Consider the following 19557-nt stretch of genomic DNA (forward strand, 5'->3'; position numbering starts at 1 on the left):
CTCAGTAGCTCGGCTCCCCTAGGTTCACCCCCCCTGTCGCGCCAGCATCTCTTCCTCTCGGTACCTCCCAGAGGCATCGCCAGTATCCGTACTCCTCCGTACAGAGTGCGCGGGACCCAGTGCAAGCACAAGCACCAGAAAAAAGACCTTTCACCCACCTGACCCTGGCGTCGCAACCTCTGGCGCCCCTCCATTCTCTCTCTCTCTCTCTCTCATTCCAGCTCTGCACCTGGACGAGGCGCTTTGCTTGCTCCCGCTTTGAATCGCATTCCTCTGCCCCCAGAGCTTCTGGCATTGCTCCCCCCTCCCTCCCTTACATACAAACGCCTCTCTCATCTCTCTTGCCGACGCCTACCTGCGCCTGGCACGATACACACGGCCCTCATTCGTCTGACCCTCCATCCTCGAAACAAAAAAGAGGCCCCCAAAACCCGGAAGGCTTTTGCACTCTCACGCCTGTGTCGAATCCTTTGCCCCCCAGACACTCGCTGGCTCCAATACGCACTCCAGACAAAAACGCTCCATCTGCATTGCGCCCCAAGCACTTCTGAGACTCCTCCGTCAAACTCCACAGCCACTCACATCGCGACCCAACCCTCAATTCTTGCTTCCCGCCAATCATAAGCACCCCTCTGCTCGCTGCCCATCATGGTATCCTTTTCGTGCGAGGTAAGGCATTCGTCGTCCCTTTTTCCTGCTCTCTTCCTGGCGCCGCTTGTTGCCATGCGTCCGCTTCAGCCCACACCACCTTTAATCTATCCTTGCCCGGACCTGACATCACTTCCGACACACCATCCTACACTATCAGCACCATTTTAGGACCTCCCTTTTGCCCGCTGATCCCCTGGCCCACCTCGTCGGCGCTCAATACCTTTACATAGTCGCGTTCTCCCTTGATCCCTCCAAAGCATCAAAACCCAAGTCATTTCCCCCGCGATTTAGCTCCGTGCTTCCCCTCGCCTCCCTCACACCTGCGCTCTGCCCCAACTCGACAACATTCATACTTACACTTGCGACTACAGGAGTGCGGCGACATTTTCACCAAGAAGAAGCTCGACCCTCATCGCAACCGCTGCCACGGCGCTACCTTCACATGTATTGATTGCATGGTCCACTTCCCTGGCGTCCAGTATCGCTCCCATACTGTAAGTTTTAAACCACCGCGGCTCGCCTTTCGCATGTGTGCTCTTGTACCCTGCGTCGCATGTTTCGCTAACACCCAAGCGCAGTCTTGCATGACCGAAGACCAAAAGTACCAGGGTGCTCTATACAAAGACAAGTCGAAGAAGAACAATAACAACAACCAATCCCAACCCCAAGCGTCCGCCTCCAAGCACGACAGCAACCCGCAACCTGCCAAAAAGTCCAAGATGATGGCCCATCAATCATACGTCCAGGACGTCCCCGACGAATCCCACTTCGCCACTTGGGCCGACTACGAGGGCCAGACCGAAGACGAACGTTCTCCCGTCGAGCATCTCCCCGAGGCACCCACTCCTCCTCCTGCCGTTCAAGACCAGCGCTTCAGCGTCTTCGATTTCCTCGTCGGTAGCGGCCACACCCCCAATGCCTCCCACGTCGACCTTGCCAGGGACATGCCGGCCGAAGGCGACAGCACTACCCTCGTCCGATACGAACATGATTCTGACAAGCACCTCGCCGATACCGAGCCCCTCATCGCATACGGCAGCGGACCCGTCCCTACCGATGCGTACGTCACACCTGGGCCCAAGACGGAGCGTCGTCGTAGCAAAGACGGCGAAAAGAAGGATAAGAAACGCAAGCGACTGCACATTGAGGTTGCAGGCGACGAGGAGATGACCGATGCCCCTCCTGTACTTCACTCTGGACTCACCGGCAACCTCAAGAGCTTGATGCGCTTCCCTCCGTCTCCTGATTACTCGGGTGATGCTGCCGAAGCTACTCCTGCCAGTCCCTTGAAGAAGTCGAAGCACGCCAAGCACGGAAAGAGCATCTTGGACATGATCAAGGGCGGTGCCAAAAAGTCTAAAAAGTCGTCCAAGGACAAGGACAAGAAGCGCCACCGTCGCTCCAAGAGCCCCAAGAGCCCCAAGAAGCTCGAGTTCAACAAGGACGCTGCCAAGGCTGGGAGCGAGGGGCAGATGATTCTCTTCAAGCCCCGCGCTGATGTGTTTCTTGGCTTTGTCAACAAGGGCCCCGAGAGTGACCGCGGCTGCAGCATGAACAAGGCTCTCAAGCGATATCACCGCGAGCGCAAGGAGTCGGGTGCCAACGTCTCCAAAGTTAAGGACGAAAAGGAGCTCTGGCGATCCCTCCGTCTGCGCAAGAACGAACGCGGTGAGATTGTCGTCTTTGCCCTCGACGATGAAGAGTAATGTCGATTCTGCTGGCAGGATGACTGTTGTTTCATACACTCGGGCTCTTGGGCGGCCGTTGCCGCGAGGCATAATTTGGAGTTGAATGGCGTATTCTTTTTGGCATTTGGGCCCCTCTTTTGACTTGGGCCACATCATCTTCATGATATTTTTTGCATCATACCTATCACCATCTAATGTATTCAGCTCTCGGTCTCTTCTTCTCTTTCTCTAGTCCAATAGATGGAGATGGTGCTGCTTCTTCTCACTTGCTCTTGCGGGAGATGAGTGCAGCCACCCGTGTGGGGTCCCAGAGGATTTCCTTTTCAGAGGCGCTGCCAGTGCAGTGACTCGCAGGACCTCGTGTATAACAAGCGCAGCTTTCGTCTGTGACGGGGATAAACCAAAAAAAAAGGGGCAGATGGACACAACCCTGAGCCTGGAAAAAAGAAGGACAAAAACTTGATACCAAAAGAGGAAAGATGGAAGACTTTCTTGACAAGGTTTTGAAAAGAGCTTGCATCGTTCAAGCCAAAAGAGGAAAAAAGGAAGAGAGTACATCTACAGTGAAGGTTGTTTTAATGACGGGGTAATGATTATACCATGGGAGGAACAGATTTCATTTTACTTTTCTTTTCATTTTTCCACATTTCAACAGAAAGCGAAGGCATATTCGTCGAGATCACAAAGAAGGAGGAGACGACGCGAAGGCATCAATCCATCTACCAGTGTTTGTTTTTTATACTAGTTTCTTCATGATTGGAGCCTTTATTGTATTGCATCTCTTGCATTTTGGATAATGTACATAAACCATTTTTCCGCTCTTATAAAATTACACAATGTCGTTTCATGGTATCATGTGCATGCTTGCGTCTCAGCCATCTCTGAGCCATATGTTCGCTGTCCGATGTCCAACTTGTGACGCGCCACTCACGTCCTCAATCATCTCACAACCCCCAACGTTCTTTGGAATTAGAAGACCCGCAGCGGGAGAATGTGCTGCACGAGCGCATCCCGTCTGCACAGCGGACACTCGGGCTTCTCGCGGACCCAGTCGGCGATGCACTCCCAGCAAAAGACGTGCCCGCACGGCGTCGCCGACGGGTCCTTGAGCTCCTCGAGGCACAGGGTGCACTTGCGCTGCTGCGCGCCCTTGATGAAGCCCATGACCTTGTCGTCCTCGAGGTCGAAGCGCGGGTGGCCCGCGGGCGCGGGCGGCGTGTGCGTCGTGGCCGCGAGGTCGACGCGGCTGGCCTGCGGCCCGCGCGTGCCGAGCTCGGACAGGAGCAGGTCGCTGTTGGCGGCGTACGAGTGGTCGTGGTCGAGGGAGACGTCGACGCCGCCGACGGAGTGGAAGCCGGCGCGCTCGCGGGCGGGGGCCAGCGTCGCGGAGAGGGTGTCGCGCGCGTGCATGTAGCCCTGGACGGCGAGCTGCACGACGAGCAGCACGCCAAGGACCTCGTAGCCCGCGCGGTCGGGGCTGTCGGGGACGTCGCGCGTGAAGACGTACCGCAGCGAGAGCAGCCGCTTCGTGAGCTCGTAGTAGGTGCCGTGGAAGTAGAAGAGGGCGAGCGTGACGGCCTGGAGCGGCGCCGCGCTCGTCAGGCTGGCGAGGTGCGCGGCGACGTAGCCCAGCACGCGCGCCTCTCGGCCGTCCTTTTTCCCGCTCTCCTCGAGCGACTCGATGCGGCGCTCGAGGAGGTTGCGCGCGCGCGCGCGCAGCGCCGGCAGCGCGCGGCTCACGGCGTAGGGCAGCAGGATGCTGCCGGCAATGTAGGCGGCGCGCGTCGGCAGGGCTGGGAGCCTGCCGTTCTCGCGCGCGCTGACCTGGACGAGGTCGCAGTACTCCTCGCCGAGGGTGCGGTTGCCGGGCAGCGTGGTGAGGGCAAAGTAGACGAGGGCGGCGACGGACCGCAGCTCCGGGGCGCGGGCGTGCGTGGCGCGCGCGCCAAACACCTGCCGGTAGAGCTCGGTGAAGGTGTTGGCGAGGTGGCCGGTGAAGTAGGCGTCCTTTTGGTGCGCGCGGACAATGTCGGGCGCGGCGGCAAAGGGGTACGGCGAGGCGGTGGCGGCGGCGGAGGAGGAGGATGGCAGTGGTGGTGGTGGAGGCGCTGCTGCGGAGGGCAGCGGTTCGGCGACGGCGGTCGCCATGGCTGGCTGTCTGTGGCTGTGAATCGGAGTCGAAGTCGATTAAGCCTTGGCAGAGACGAATCGGCGTGTGGCAGAGATGTAGCCGTGTGCGGCGCTTGCTGTAGTCGAGATGGTGGTGGGAATGGGTGAGGTTGATGAAGATGTGCAAGGTCCAGAAGTTCGGCAACTTGGACCTCGGGATCTCTGGTAGGGCAAAGCTGAGGTGGTTAGCCTGGTCATGCGCCAGGGCCGGCGGCCGCGGCCGCTGAATCGGATCGGGCTTAGCGCAGTTGGACCCCGGACTATCAAGACTATCAGTAGCAGCATCATCATCATCTAGCACCAAAGGCCAAATGTACAATGTCTTTTTTGGTAAGAAGTAAGCTCGCTGGGCTGCACGTGAGGCTTTCGAGATGGCGGCTGTGCCATCTGGGACATCTGATCGAACAACATGGGCAAGAGTGGTGAAAGGCATGTAAGTGACAGAACAGCATGCCACTTTGGCAATCAAGCAGACGTTGAGACCGAACGTTATCGGAGCGCTAGATGGACAGAATCTTTGTTTTTTCGCCTATTATCATCTGTTAGACTTCTTATCTCGCTTGCATCGTTTGTCTTGCAGCCCTATGAAAAATATTCCCCACGTTTTAATGCCAATCTGAGTCGGCGGATGCTTCATCCCTCGTGCGAATGAACAAGTTCGACTACCTAGGCATCCAATTTCAAATAACAATATAAGTAGCGCGTTGTGTTTTGCGTATACCTCTTGCAGGTAAATCACACCAAGCTAGGCACGTTCTACTCGATGGCTAAATGTGGCAATGGCCGACGCCGCCACGCCAAGCCAACAGCGGCGGACTAGCCCGGCCTGATTACCTGCAGGTGAATATTGGATTGCAATTTCTCACTCAACAAGCTGTTTCACGCTTTTTTTCTTGTACCAACATTTCAAACTACGCCAACATAGTATTGAAGTGCCCGAGGGTCTTTCTAGCCAGACATGCCCTCTGCAACAGCCGTCTTCAACCGCACCCTCACCAACCTGGGGCCTCTCACAACCACCTTCACACCAGGGCCATCATGTACCGCTCTCGCGAGCCAGTCCAACGCAGGCTTCATCTTCGCGCGCTCCGGGTATGGAAACGACCTCGAATCGGCCAACGGCCCGAATTTCCCCTACGGCTCCGTGGCCTGCACGCCGCAAGATCTCGCGACGTGCTACCCCAACGGCAAGGAACGCCAGTCTATCCTTGCCACTGGCTACGAGTTTACGCAGGCCTACAACTCGCCAGGCTACCACTGCCCTGCCGGATGGACCGCCGTCGCCTCCGCGACACTTCCGGACTTGAGTAGCAACCGCACTGTGCCGTCGGGCTATGATGCGTATGCGACGGGGTTCGCTCTGTCGGCAATGGCCTCGGGCGAGACGATGACTATGTGCTGTCCAAGGTAATAAAGCGCCGCATCCAAGGCCTCCACCCCCCAGCACATGGTGCAACTCTCGGGTATATATGCTGACGATGTATGATTTTCTTACACAGTGGCTACACGCCGTTTGCCGGCGACTTTGAATTTCAAGTTGGCTGCACTTCTAGCATGGGTCCGACGTCTTCGTACGGCGTCAGCGAGAGATGCTTCAATGACCGCCCTACCACTACGGCGACGTTTGAGTACTGGAGCGGTGAGGTGACCAAGATTGAGCCCGTGTCTGACGCGCCGGCAAAGTATATACAGCTGCCGCTGCAGACTGGCAGCCTGATCTCGTATGAGATAATTCATACCATGCCCAACATTGTGCTGATCAACAAGGGTACGGCTACGGAGACGGCATCACCCACGCCGACCAGCACCAGCAAAGATGAAGGCAAGGATGGAAAGAAGAACTCGGGAAGCGTGCAGAGAGTCAATTTGCCTTTTGCCGCGGCCGTTACCATCCTGCTTGCCGCAGGATCATTGTTGGGACTTGGCTGAAGATTAGTATCCCAAAAACAATCGAGCATGAACTAGTGATCAGCCAGTAGCAGGCATGTACAAATGAGTCTCTTCTATAGATTTACGTTCCATTTTTGTCTCGAAAGCTGACGCCTGCTACGGTATTTGCGCTTCGGCGGTGCACCGTCTAAGATGTGACAAAGAGGACGCCAGTTGGAGAGTTGAGGATAGTCCTTGAGAATAGTCCCTTTGTTTTTGAGACGTAATGATTCTTCTATTCTCGTTTTTAGTGTACGTCTTCGTTTCCGTTACCTTTTCTTCCATTCGCAGTAAATAAAGACCGGCGTTTGAATGCTTCCCCCTGCCTCCACCGCGCCGCGCCGCGCCGTTGGAGCCCCGAGGGAGCGGCGGGGCGGGCCTTTTTTTTTTCTGCCCCTGTTGCCAGCTGGCTTCGTTTGACGTCAACCGCGTGTCCCAATTTACGACCAAACACCCCCTTTACGGCGCCATTCTTTTTTCTAGCCTCTTCTTTCTGTAGCTATTTGCATTTGCACTTGAATCAATTCTCTACTTTCGCTCTCCTCCACATCACCCAGATAGGCAATCGCAAGCTCCCCGGCGCGCATGCCAATGTCGACCGCGTTTCAATAACCATGGACGGTGATCCGAGGGTCGAGCCGCAGCTCGACTCCTTTAGCTTGACGTTTCCGCTGCCGTACCGAGTCGGCTTCATCGTGACACTCGGTACGTCTCCCCCTCTCTCTCCGCTATTCGTTTTCTCGTCCTTGCTAACCCTTAGCAGCTGTCTGGGGCTGGGGCCTTAACCTCCACGGCCTGCAGCTCTCCCGCATCGACGTCCCTTCGCTGATACGATACCCCAGCCGCACCTCGCCGGCCGCCCTCTCGCACCATCTCTCGACGTACCGATTCGCGACCGTTCTCTCGACCCTCTTTGGCGCTTCCATCACCGTCTTCTGGCTGCTCACGTGGCGCGTGCCGCAGCGCGTCGTCGATTATGACTGGATTCCCATGACGTACCTCGTCGCGCTGGTCGCGCTCTTTGTCATCCCGCTCAAGAACTTGCCGGGCAATGGCCGCCGCCGGTTTCTCGCCACCCTGCGCCGCGTCAGCGTCGGTGGCATCGCTGAGGCCCAGGACGGCAAGTTTGGCGACATACTCCTGGCCGATGTCCTGACCTCGTACGCCAAGGTCTGCGGCGACGTCTTTGTCACCATTTGCATGTTCTTTTCGCCCGGCGGCTCCTCGACAGATCGCCCCAACAGGAACTGCGGCGGCATTGTCATTGTGCCGCTGCTCATGGCCGTGCCGAGCATCATTCGCTTCCGGCAGTGCATCATCGAGTACCTGCGCGTGCGCAACGCGCCTTACCGAGAGTCGAGCGGCTGGGGTGGTCAGCATCTGGCCAACGCGCTCAAATACTCCACAGCATTCCCCGTGCTCATCACGAGCTCCATGCAGCGCAGTGCCGAGGCGGCGGGCACACCTGCCCCAGGCCTGTACCGGGCATGGTTGTTGGCCGTAACGGTTAACTCGCTTTACTCTTTTTACTGGGACGTGACCAAGGATTGGGACCTGACGTTATTCGAGCCCTCGAAGCGCCGCGAAGGGCTGCGAACGACCGCGTCGGTAGGCTACCCTTGGGGTCTCCGCGAAAAGCTCGTTTTCCGGCTGCCCAACCTCTACTACGCGGTGATTGTGCTGGACCTCCTGCTCCGCTTCACGTGGTCAATGAAGCTCAGCCCACACTTGGATCGCTTCAGCAGCTGGGAGAGCGGCATATTCATCATTGAATTCCTCGAGGTCTTTCGCCGTTGGGTGTGGATCTTCTTCCGCACGGAGACAGAGTGGATTCGTACCACCAGTTCGCCCGTGCTGGGCCTGGATGATGTGCTGCTGGGCGACTACCAGGAGCCCGGGGACGAGGACGACTTTTAACCAAGCATGTCACGTAATATGGCATGGGAAGAGGCGGTGAAATTGGAGACGCCACACATCATTATTCTGAGCAAACGCTTTTCAACCCTTGGATTCGAAAATGAATGTTGGCGCAAAGTTGGCATAATAGATGAATGGGATCCTTTGGTTTACTTTTTGGGCCAGCCGAACACACACCGGCAACTGGTTATTGTTTGCGTGCGAAAATACCCCGCATGTAATATACTGCTAATAATACAAACTGCTTGACGATGGATCTCCCTTGGCGTTCATTTGATTGCTACGAGCAACTCGGCACTTGCGCGTGATTTGCGCCATGGGTGGATGAACAGGGACTCCTTGCGGGCGCCGTTGAGGTCTCTGAGTCGAGGCCTGCGTGGGCTCTGGTCTGTCGACTTTGAACGGGGCTTGGGGGGAGCAGTTGGCCAGCAATAAGAGAGAAAACTTGTCACACGAGTTGTTTCTTTTTCCTGTGTATCGGTTGAGGCACCTTGTGCTACCCACCCGGTCTTCCAGCCGAACACAATCACAGCCGGTTGCCCATAACTCTCCATGCATGCATCCACCTCACCCTGGTCTTACCACCAAACTCACCCGGTCTTTAGGGCGCGCTGCATCATTTACCGCCAATCCGAGTGCTGGCGAAGAAGAAAAAAAAGGAGCGAGTGCGGCAGTGTCACAGCCTCCCGACGTCCCGCCGGTGCGGGCGGGAAGGGAGAGACCCGAGAAAAGGAAAAGCACTGGTCGCAGAAGTTGGGTGTGCTGCTGCTGGAATGTCGACTGTGTCTCACATAGACCAGCAATCGATCGTCATACCCGCACCAGAAAAAAAAGGCTGCCTGTTGCCGCTGTGCCGCTCTCCCTGTCACCGCTCATCACACCTTGGGCTACACTAGTCGTCGAGCTAGCTCCTGGCTAGCGATGAACCCCCAAAGGTGTTGGCCGCGTCCGGCACCAACCTTACCTTGCAAGTGCCCTGCGAATCTAAAAGCGGGCGAGGATACGAAGAGGGCAGTATAGATGTTCGCGATAAATTGCCAGTAGCATCAGATGGTGGCGGCGGCGAGGGAGCAACGTTGCTTCCCGGGGGGGAACAAACTCATTATCATGCATGCTGCCGCAAACAATGCCATCCGAAAGCGTAACCGGTGTTCCAGTTCTCGCGCTGCTGCCGACTGTAGAGGCAGGAGGCTTTTTTTTTTTTGTGTGTGCTTTCCATTCAAGCTGCGTGCTGGAGGGGCAGTCACACACATCGCCGTCACTCTAAGACATCCAGCTCACCAACTCCTCGTCTCGCCCCCGCCACCCAGCGGAAGCCATTCTCAATCCTGCGTGTGTCGGCCTTGCGCATGGACGGAACCGTTTGCTCTCGCTTCTTCTTCCCCAGTCCTTCAAATATACGGAACGTTAAGATTGCCTTTGAAATTCAGACCATTCAGCAGTCTGGTAAGCAAGTGTGTTGGATGCCAGCTTGTATGATGCGTGCTAGTATTTAGCTTTTTTGCCTACTCAGTCACACTGCTTCCATTAGCACTGGCAACTTTGTTTTTCACCATTTTCTCTCCTTTCCAGTGGCGATAGGGTTCACAAGTGCGCCAGACGCAACATATTCACTGCTTCTTCTGACTCTTGATTGAGTGTGATGAGGAGCTGCTGTGCACTTGTCGTCCTGCCTCCGTGAGTCGTGTACTCTACCTCTCCTCACGCCAGCCCGCCCGTTCAGAGGTGATACAGCATCACACCCGTCTATATATATCGTATTGCTTTCACCGTCTTCGCATTCCCCCCGTCTTGTTTTTCCCTCGGCTGCACCAAATTCTGCTCCATCGCGGCTTTAGCCCTCCTTGACCTGGTTTATCTGGCAATCCCACGTCATCTGCCCTACTGAATCGGCCCAACCAGCATGGACGCCCCGCGCATTAAGCCCGCCATTGCCCTGTCCGAGGCCGAGGAGCGCGAGGCTTACCCTCACCCCGGTCGCCGCCTCAGCAAATACGAGGTGCTAAACCGGCCAGACCGGGAAAAGCCACTGCCCCGGGTTCCGGTGCCCGTTAGAGGCCACTCGCCGCGCGTGCTGTGCCGGAAATCACCCATGCGAATCCCGTCTTACCAACGCGGCCAATCATACTCACAGCTTCATTCGCTTTCGCAGGAGCCGGCAAGCCTGGCTGGTCCATCGTCGTTGCAGGAGGCGCGAGCAGCGGACGACGCACAAACATCACCTGCGGATACGCATAAGCTCAAGACGACGCCGCCGCAGCCGACAAAAATGGTCAACAAGGTATCGAGCTTCTCTCGAGGCGCATCGGGCCGCCGATCATCCCAAAAGATCAACCGCCTGATCGGGCATGATCTGGATCTGGTCGATCCCTACGACAGAGCTAGCTTCAGCTCTGCTGCGGGATACTCTGAGGGCTCCTCGAGCTCGAACTCGGGATCGGGATCGGGATCGGGATCCGATTCTGATGACGACTACGATGACCAGGGCTACTTTATCAACATGGAAGATGGCCTGCTGCCGCTGCTCCTAGAGGTGGACGAGGATGGCCTCTCGAGCCGAGAGCAGTCGTGGATACCTCGGACGCATGGTACCGCGGCCAAGCCCATGCCTCTCAACATTCGACGGCGCGGAACTGCGGACACTGTCGGATCTGTATCCGTGTCCAACGGCGAGCACAGTCCGACCAGCCCGACCTACCCGACCTACTCGCAGGGCACAAATTTTAATCTAAGCAGCGAGTTGCCTCGATGGAATCCAGCCTACGGGCAGTTCACAGACAAGCGTGCTGCCAGCGACTATCATCGCTTCGCAGCCCAACTTGCGACCCCGTATGAACGGGAGAAGTCGCCAGAGGCTGTGCCGCCCTCGCCAGGGCATCAAACCATCATTGACCTGGGGTCTGCTGAACAGTACGGCAAAAAGACGAAACACGCAGCCAAGCTTTCCCGCACCGCGGCCATCATTCGTCTTTGGGATAACGCACGGCCGAAAGACGCCAGGGCGGAAATGCCGCCGCCCCCTCCGCCGCCTCTGTTCGAGCCTGCGCGCTCCACGTCTCCTGTCCTTTCGTTTCGAGTAAACACGCTCAAGAAGCATCGTCCCTCAAAGCTCTCGATAGTCGACGTTCAGCCGCCCTCGGCCTCGTCGGAGCAGTCCCTTCTGCATCCGGCGTCGACGAGCGCGCCATCGCAGATGCCGTCTCGGCCTCGCCAGGTCGTAACAGCGAGCCAATATAGCGCTTTTGACTGTGATAGCGACGACGAGGAGGGCGGGGAGGGCGGTCGTGTCACGCCTCGACGATGGTGGCGGCGAAGCGACGAGGAAGAGCGCCGCGCCTCGGCAGAGTGGCCCTCTGTTGAACAGCTGCCGAAGCAGCAGGAGGACGACAGGGACAAGGCATCCTTTGGTGGGGGTGTCAAGGGCATCTTTGCCGGCGCTCGTGGTCGTTCACTGCTGTCACCTGCGGAGCGGCGCAGACTAGATCTGCGCAAGTCGATCAGAGTGCTGCGTGCGCCGGAGCTGGAGATGGACCCCCGCCTGGGGGCCAGGTTTTAGTAGTGATATATGAGAGGGTGCATTGAATCTGATGAAAAATATAGCGACAAAGCAGGAATTTTTGTTTTTTGTTGGGTTTTATTGAATTTAGCAAGCGTTGTAGTTGTATAGTACAATGATATCCATGACCTTTTTAGCTTGTTGGACTTGAGGGTGTACCGTAATAGCATCAGCGAGCTCCTGAAGATGAGAATAGGCTGACCCGTTTCGATATTCTGGGTGCCGGTGCTCGTGAGGTAATAGATATGTAAAAGAATCGAGTACAAGAGTAGCTGGCTGTGTGATGGGCGTCCGGCCACGGCCGCGTGTGTTGGTGGGCAGCGGCCGGCGCCGGAGCGCGGCCGGGGCTGGGGTCAGGAGAAATTGGAGAAGGGAACAAGACGCCACCACGATCTGGGGTATGTTGGGGATGGCTCCAACTGCTGTTGGGGCGACAGCTCGCATCCAACTGGATGGTTGAATGGGACGGAGAAAAAAAGACGAGGAGGATGTGTGTTCAATGTTGGTGAGTCCAGTGGTCTGCCTACCCAGATGCCTGCTAAGCTGTGTACCCTCCCTCGCAGTGATGGGAGGCGCTGTAAATCGGGCATCTACTGGTACAGCGCCCTGTTCAGTGACGGGTCCCTGCGCCCAGCAGCGCCACAGTGGCTGGGCCAGGCCTTTCCCTCCCACCGGAGCCGGCGCAGAGGTACTTGGCCGTGGCGTGGTATTGCATAGACATCACCAAGTACTCGCCTGCCGCCCCCGTTATTCGGAGCTCTACATGTGCCTACCTTGGCCGCTTTCCCTTTGACATCATCACAAGCCAGACCCAAAGCCTGTGGCCGAATGCGCCCTGCCCAACGCCACTTTCTCTCGGCCCGTTTTCCAGTTGTCACTGTCCTTTCTCATTACAACCATTGTTACACATCAAAATCACCTTTTCCCCCACCACATCACACTCAACACCAAGGTCCCGGGTATCTGACAAGTTGCCCCCACCACCACCACAAACGGGATAACACACCCCCCAAGATTGATCCTCTTTGGCATACAACACAGAATTTGTGCAAAGTGTATTGTCGGAGAGAGGGAATAAGTTATGCTAGAGTCTACCCAGAACGGAAACCACACCACTCTTGCGCAAGACTCGACCACCACCACCACCACGCAATCCCCCACGCAGGTAGTACCAACCTGGCTGACGGCTGCCTCGGCTGTGGCTCATACCGTCAGAATCACACATATACCCGACCACACAGATATAGCACCGGCCAGGGCACCAGACACAAGCGTCGACGATAACGACAACGATCGACCGCTCAGCGATTCTGATTGTACTGCTGAACTCGCCTCGGCGTACTACGATGCCGCTGCCATGGCACCTTTAAACCCGTTTTCCAAGGTACGCTGACAGAACCCTCTGGTCCATCCAAGCACACGCAGTTTTTTTCAAGTCACTTCTTGTATACACAGCACATCGCCCCTCCCCCCTTCTTCTCCAATACGGACATCACGCCGGGCTGCATTGCATGGCACTGCATGGGCCCCGGGTGGCGTGGACATCTCCAACTTTTTGACGGCGTCTCCAAAACTCCACCTCCATAGTTTGGAGCTAGGAGCACGCCAAATGCAGCTTTGCATGGTCCAGTCCTCCTCGTCGAGCAGAAATGTGGTCAAGATGAGACCGTTCCCATGTGCACATGCTTGCCCCCATCGTCGTCGTCTTATCTCTCTCCGCACACGTCCCTGCCCCGTTTCCCAGACGGGCCTTCCCCAGACTTCGTGGGGTTCTTCTTTCTCCGTTGACTTGATCTCTTGCATTGTCACACCTTCTGTAGCCCTTCCCCTCTGCTTGAGCCTTCTTCGCCATGTTCTCTACTACAATGTCAACCACGTTCAACCCAGTGCTAAACAGTCTTTGTCTACGGCAGGCTGCCATTAATCGCCTGCGAGCTTATAAGCCGCCGCCCTTCCCACTATGGGACCGTCTCCCTATCCGGATGCGCGCTGCCGTCCTGATCCTGCTCTACGCGGATCGTTTCGGAGACTTGCGGGTGGTAATCACCATGCGAGCCGCCAGCCTGCGCAGTTTCTCCGGCCATGCTGCTCTTCCCGGCGGAAAAGCTGACACAGTAGCCGAATCACCCTGTAAGTCCCCATTCTGTAGACTGCTTTTGCTGCTTTGCCGCCCGATGTCAATCTTGCTCATACATTCCTGCCACAGATCAAATAGCAAGGAGAGAAGCTTGGGAGGAGATTGGTCTTCCCATGGAAGATCGCAAAATCCCAAAGCCCTTCCGCATTGAGAAGCTCTGCTATCTGCCCCCTTTCCTGGCCCGTACCCACGTGGTCGTCACCCCATGCGTGGCGTATCTTCACGCGGATTCACCCGGTCCAGGAGAGTCGGCTCCTGTCGTGGAGCACACGCTGGTGCCCACGCCCGACGCAAGTGAGGTGGCGGCCGTCTTCACTGCACCGTTTTACAACTTTCTCAAGTCAAGCGACCTACCGCCTCAGCCGGGCCACACGTTGCCGCCTGGTCACTGGTACGACGGCGCCTGGATCAACTGGAAGGATGTGGCCTGGCGCGTTCACAACTTTTACGTGCCTGTGAACAACCAGCAGGTGTCGCGACCCAAAGAAGGCAGCTCGGCGGTGGAGGAGACCAAGCAGGACATTGACTTCGAGGGCCGGTTCAAGGTCTGGGGCATGACCGGTCGCGTCATGGTAGACGCGGCACGCATTGCTTATGGCGAGCCGCCCGAGGTAGAGCACAACCCGGGATTAGGTGATGCCGACATTATAAGGATTGCAGAGCAGGACGGTGCATTTAAGGAAGCGGCTGGCAAGGGACCTTCGAGGATTTAGACGGGGAATAGACATGTCTTCATACAATGCGGCTCGTGTTACATGAGCAAGTGTACATTTGAATAATATCATGCGTATCAATAGCGGAGCTATCATGGATATGTGAGGCGCGCCAATGTAAATCGAGAGAAACGATTGAGGTATGTGGTACAGGCAAGCAGCAGTTCAGAGGAGCAAATCAATCATCTGACGCGGCATTGGTTGCGATTAATGACATGCAGTTTCCTTTGTGGCCGAAATGTGATCTCCGAAGGCGTAGTATCCGAGAAAGGCGCCTAGGGAGACGGCCACCATGACCCAGCCGTTATAAGTCATGAACACGAGCCTAGCGCAGTCAGTGCCAGAACTCTGCACTCCCCGGTCGCGGTCAACTTACATGAGCATAAAGGCGTAGAAGTTTTGGAAGCCGTAGAGGAGAGATTTGATAAGATGGCTGCGGCGGGAGAGCTGGTCGCGATTTTGTCCTGATCGAAGAAACGGGGTGGTCTCAGTAACGGCTTCTTCAGATGCGTCTTTTGCGGTGCAGGTGAAGATGGTTTTCGCTTTAGTAAATGTAGCCGAATATTGCGGTCAAAGAGAACGTGCAGTCAAAGTCGAGCCAGGGTCATTTCAGGTGCGGAGACGAGATGAATGCCGAACAGGACAAGGAAATACATGAGACGCGTTCTCAACGATACAGACTTGTCACAGCACATGGTTCTCGACGTATATGACAATATTTTGGCACTCATCCAAGCAGATGAAAACGCAACGCGCGATAGTGTGGCAAGAGGGGACCGTGGCATGGAAGAGAGGAGAAGGGATATGGGACGGGAACAAGACTCACTGGGCGCGGAATCGACCCTTGCCTCCATTGACTTTTCATACATGCGACATGTGGCGCGAAGACCCTCGTAGCCCATGGCGATGAGCACCACGGCGATGAGAGAAACGATGAGACCCGGGGTAGAGCGAATGTGCCACTGCTTGAAGACGATGCAGAGGTTGGTAGTGTCCCACGTAAACAGCATCTATCAGAACAAACATCAGCATCGAGTCCCAGGACTTGTGGTGGAGCTGAGAAGGCCGGCCATAAGAGAGGGCGGTAAGGGGACGGGATACGCACGCTCATGCTGCACATGTCGTCCATGCCATCGCCGCCGCCGTGGCCCATGTGGCCGGAGTGGTCCATCTGCGAGTGGTCCATGGCTGGCATCAGTCAAGACTAGCGAATGTGATTTGCGAAGCTGTCGTTTTCGTAACGTTTGGTTTGAAGATGGAGAGGAGAAAAGTGGCGAGACGCGAGCGGTGATTGATGAGGCAGGGGAAGACAGAGCAAGCAAGCAAGCAAGCAGGCGGAAACGTGCTCAAGCGGTCGTGTGAGGAAAGTGTGGCTGGTGTCGCAGCGCTGTCACTGGCTGGAAACTTGCTCAACCGGGCAGGTGATGAGGTTGTGACTTGATATCGGAAAAAAGGCAGAAATATAGGAAAATCAATATGAACGAGACATGTAAAATGAAGAAATGTCAAGTTCGGTCGTTTAAAGCTCTGTACCTTTTTATCACGACTGCGAAAGCCACCTTTTATCTCCTCATCCACGCGTCGAGCCGCTGAAACTGAGACAACCAAAGGAGGGCGCCAGTGCGGCCTTTGTGCTGTGGCGTTATTGTGGCGTCCACCGAGGTAGGCGTTGGATGAGACGAATAGAGTCCAAGGATGAATATCAACATTACACCTACACGATAACAGCGTGAAATTTTATAAAAATCCCCCCAAAAGAAACATTGAATTTTCAGCAAGAGACAGAGAAACCTTCTCGCAGGGCCGCCACACCAATTCCACCACGTTACACGGCGTCCTGCATGCCGCATGACCGCCACAGAACTTGCCCCAAGGAGATGTGATGGAGGTGGCGGCACCAATAGCTGCGCAGCGCAAAGATGATAAAGGAGGATGGAAAAGAAAAAAAATTGCATGACTAATCCAGCGGCTTTTTGTTTCATCATGTATGCACGCTGCCCATTTCGATATCGGCAGAGCATTCCCGCAGCGGCAAGCTCGGAGATGCGAGAGGCGAGAAGGAGAGCGGGGCAGCCGCTTAAAAACCGCCCTGCCAGTGGCCGATCTCATGACCGTCTCAAAATCGCTGGATTTTGGTTTCACGTAATCAACTACCCCCGCGGGCTTTTGCGTCTCTCACTCAATCATATATTGCGAGCAAATCCATTCACATCATTGTACTGGCAGAGTCTACACTCATCTCTGGATCCCCTGCTGTCATCGACTTAGTGCCTGGCTCATCGCTCGGCTGCCGGCATATTGCCCCTCCTTCATACTTATTCCCCCACTGGTTTTCACGCAACTTCGATTTATATCAGTTCTGCATGATGCTTGGTCCCCCAGTGAACCTGCCAAAATGGTAAAAGAATTGACCTTTGCGTCTTGTAAGCCACCTCATCTCAGGAGTTCTAACTGAGTCTTGTAGGCTGGAAGAAAACAGTCATTTACTACAGCCTCCCGTCAATAATTACTGCGTCTACAACGAGGGCTTCACAATCATGGTAACTTTACCCCCCAATTCCTTCACAAGCTTTTTTCCTCCTTGGTTCAAAAATCTAACAAAATCCTCAGATTGTCGGCGGCCCCAACGCCCGCACAGACTACCACATCAACACCACGCCCGAGTACTTTTACCAGCACAAGGGCACCATGATGCTCAAGGTCGTCGACGACGGCGGCGTCTTCCGCGACATCCTCATCCGCGAGGGCGACATGTTCCTGCTGCCCCCCAACACCCCGCACAACCCCGTCCGCTTCGCCGGCACGGTCGGCATGGTCGTCGAGCAGAAGCGGCCCGACGACGCCCTCGACCGCATGCGCTGGTACTGCGCGACCTGCCCGGGCGCCGTCGTCGTCCACGAGGCCGCGTTCCACGTCACCAACCTCGGCACCCAGATCAAGGAGGGCGTCGAGGCCTTTCGCTCGGATGACGACAAGAGGCGCTGCAAGCAGTGCGGCGAGCTGGCCGACTGGGCGCCGGCACCGGGTTCCATCCCTGACCCGAACCTGGCGTAGAAGCCACTCTTTCTTCCTACTTTGAAATAACGGAACCCCACTCTATTGATGAGGGTTGATGTGAATTAATGATGATGATTGAATTGGCGCCGCAGGGGATGGGTCGGGGAAAAGCACCAGCGGATGTATCTATAATGCTCAAATTTGCAAAACGTCCACTCCTAAAACAGGGAAGCATGGCCATCTTCTTTCTAATGATACAAAAAATGCATAATACGCCGCAACAACTTAAAAAAAAAAAGAACCCGATCTGCCTCATGTCTCGGCAAACTCGTAGTCCCGGGTCGAGTCCTCCACCGCAAGCTCAATCTTGCCCTCGAGGAGCTCCTTGCCGGCCACGCGCACGCCAGCGCGCACCTTGTCGCCGTGGACCGCGGGGCCGACGCCCGCTGGCGTGCCCGTCAGCACCACGTCGCCGGGCTGCAGCGTCATGACCCGCGAGATGTCGCTGAGGATGCGCGGGATCTGGAAGATCATGAGGTTGGTGGACCCCTTCTGCCTGACCTGCCCGTTGACCTCGAGGAACAGCTCGACGTCGTGCGGGTCGGCAATGGCGTCCTTGGGGATGACGCCGCTCATCGGCAGGAACGTGTCGAAGCCCTTGGCAATGTCCCAGGGGAGGCCCTTGCGCTTGGCCTCGTTCTGGGTGTTGCGCGCCGTCATGTCAATGGCCACGGCGTACGCTGGGGAATATATTCTTCCGTTAGCCGATGTGTGGTTTTCTTTGCATCAGGTGAGCACGGAAAAGAGCAAGTTTTTTTTTTCGTACCCTTGATGGCGTCCATGGCACCTTGGAGGTCGTTGGGCTTCAGGTCGCGCACGAGCTTGCCAATGACCAGCGCCAGCTCAACCTCAAAGTGCATGTCGACGCCCTTGGGGCGCACGCAGGGGCCCTCGCCAGGGAGCAGCATCGACGACGTCGGCTTGAGGAAGAAGAAGGGCTGCTTGGGCTTGGCACTGGACAGCTCCGCAATGTGGTCACTTCAAATATAAAAGAAGAAGAAACGCAGTCGTCAGCTCCAAAAACTTGCCATCTCCGTTTGTTGGTTTTGGGAGAGCTCACGCGTAGTTGCGGCCAATGCAGACAACCTTGCCGGCCTGCTTCAGGATCGAAGCCTGAGGGCCCATCGTGGCCATGGTCCGTCGTAGCGCAAACATGATGAAGGGCGCGGAAATGAAGGAAGCGTAGCACAAGTGGAAGATTGCAATTGAATGCCTGTCTGTGTCTGGCCGTTCTGTTACGCGACGTGACGAGGCGCCGAGGATGGAGAGAGCTCCCCTTCGGACATGGGGTCGGAGCAGCCTCGGTGGGGACCCTCCACGATCCGAGGCCAAGCCGCCCATGGCCGTGATAATTGTCAGCAGCAAATGTTCTTCTGTGCGTCATTATTCTTCTTGACTGTTTGGCGTTGCGGCATTGAGATTTCTTGCGTTATATAATTGGCCCATGCGAGCCTTTTTTAATCAAATAGTCATGTGTCCTGAGAGGAGAGGCAGTTGCTGTACTGGCGGGTACTAATCATGGTGACTAGCGCGGCCGAAATTTATAGAGTCACCTAGAAGCATCGTCTTGACCAAAGATAACAAACAGCAAGCAGCAAACGTCTTTTGCGGTGGTAAAATGAGACGCATATAGTCTATCGTATGCTTTCAGCAAACGCTATGTCCTTCATGCCATGCTAAATGACCGAAACTCTATGCTCCTTAAAATAATGCCCCAACTCCATGCCTGTAAAAAAAATT

At 56.0% G+C, this 19557-nt stretch overlaps 9 protein-coding genes across 10 annotated transcripts; 6 read left to right on the forward strand and 3 right to left on the reverse strand.

Moving 5' to 3' along the window:
* Positions 1–648: 648 nt before the first annotated feature.
* LMH87_003700 (uncharacterized protein) lies at positions 649–2357 on the forward strand (the record flags this gene model as incomplete). The annotated part of the gene is made up of 3 exons (XM_056194809.1): positions 649–669; positions 1023–1145; positions 1230–2357. The coding sequence occupies 3 exons, from the start codon at positions 649–651 to the stop codon at positions 2355–2357; spliced, it is 1272 nt and encodes a 423-aa protein (XP_056048500.1).
* Positions 2358–3308: 951 nt separating this feature from the next.
* On the reverse strand, positions 3309–4487 carry LMH87_003701 (uncharacterized protein; the record flags this gene model as incomplete). Its single annotated transcript, XM_056194810.1, has 1 exon — positions 3309–4487. The coding sequence occupies one exon, from the start codon at positions 4485–4487 to the stop codon at positions 3309–3311; it is 1179 nt and encodes a 392-aa protein (XP_056048501.1).
* Positions 4488–5466: 979 nt separating this feature from the next.
* Positions 5467–6437, forward strand: LMH87_003702 (uncharacterized protein; the record flags this gene model as incomplete). The annotated part of the gene is made up of 2 exons (XM_056194811.1): positions 5467–5915; positions 6008–6437. 2 exons carry the CDS (start codon positions 5467–5469, stop codon positions 6435–6437), a joined length of 879 nt encoding a protein of 292 aa, XP_056048502.1.
* Positions 6438–7051: 614 nt separating this feature from the next.
* LMH87_003703 (uncharacterized protein) lies at positions 7052–8354 on the forward strand (the record flags this gene model as incomplete). The annotated part of the gene is made up of 2 exons (XM_056194812.1): positions 7052–7142; positions 7201–8354. The coding sequence occupies 2 exons, from the start codon at positions 7052–7054 to the stop codon at positions 8352–8354; spliced, it is 1245 nt and encodes a 414-aa protein (XP_056048503.1).
* Positions 8355–10257: 1903 nt separating this feature from the next.
* Positions 10258–11910, forward strand: LMH87_003704 (uncharacterized protein; the record flags this gene model as incomplete). The annotated part of the gene is made up of 1 exon (XM_056194813.1): positions 10258–11910. One exon carries the CDS (start codon positions 10258–10260, stop codon positions 11908–11910), a length of 1653 nt encoding a protein of 550 aa, XP_056048504.1.
* A 1357-nt stretch (positions 11911–13267) lies between these two features.
* On the forward strand, positions 13268–14760 carry LMH87_003705 (uncharacterized protein; the record flags this gene model as incomplete). The annotated part of the gene is made up of 3 exons (XM_056194814.1): positions 13268–13294; positions 13824–14040; positions 14117–14760. The coding sequence occupies 3 exons, from the start codon at positions 13268–13270 to the stop codon at positions 14758–14760; spliced, it is 888 nt and encodes a 295-aa protein (XP_056048505.1).
* Positions 14761–14967: 207 nt separating this feature from the next.
* On the reverse strand, positions 14968–15955 carry LMH87_003706 (uncharacterized protein; the record flags this gene model as incomplete). 2 transcript variants are annotated; one of them, XM_056194815.1, is made up of 4 exons in its annotated part: positions 14968–15085; positions 15137–15224; positions 15587–15770; positions 15866–15955. In XM_056194815.1, the coding sequence occupies 4 exons, from the start codon at positions 15953–15955 to the stop codon at positions 14968–14970; spliced, it is 480 nt and encodes a 159-aa protein (XP_056048506.1). The 2 variants fall into 2 exon arrangements, with proteins under 2 accessions (XP_056048506.1, XP_056048507.1); XM_056194816.1 differs by having other exon boundaries at positions 15137–15272.
* Positions 15956–17123: 1168 nt separating this feature from the next.
* On the forward strand, positions 17124–17814 carry LMH87_003707 (uncharacterized protein; the record flags this gene model as incomplete). Its single annotated transcript, XM_056194817.1, has 3 exons — positions 17124–17158; positions 17225–17300; positions 17371–17814. 3 exons carry the CDS (start codon positions 17124–17126, stop codon positions 17812–17814), a joined length of 555 nt encoding a protein of 184 aa, XP_056048508.1.
* A 255-nt stretch (positions 17815–18069) lies between these two features.
* LMH87_003708 (uncharacterized protein) lies at positions 18070–19158 on the reverse strand (the record flags this gene model as incomplete). The annotated part of the gene is made up of 3 exons (XM_056194818.1): positions 18070–18497; positions 18584–18795; positions 18878–19158. The coding sequence occupies 3 exons, from the start codon at positions 19156–19158 to the stop codon at positions 18070–18072; spliced, it is 921 nt and encodes a 306-aa protein (XP_056048509.1).
* Between the last annotated feature and the right edge of the window lie 399 nt (positions 19159–19557).

The sequence above is a fragment of the Akanthomyces muscarius genome, chromosome 2 (assembly GCF_028009165.1).
Source record: "Akanthomyces muscarius strain Ve6 chromosome 2, whole genome shotgun sequence".
Classification (NCBI taxonomy): Eukaryota; Fungi; Ascomycota; class Sordariomycetes; order Hypocreales; family Cordycipitaceae; genus Akanthomyces; species Akanthomyces muscarius.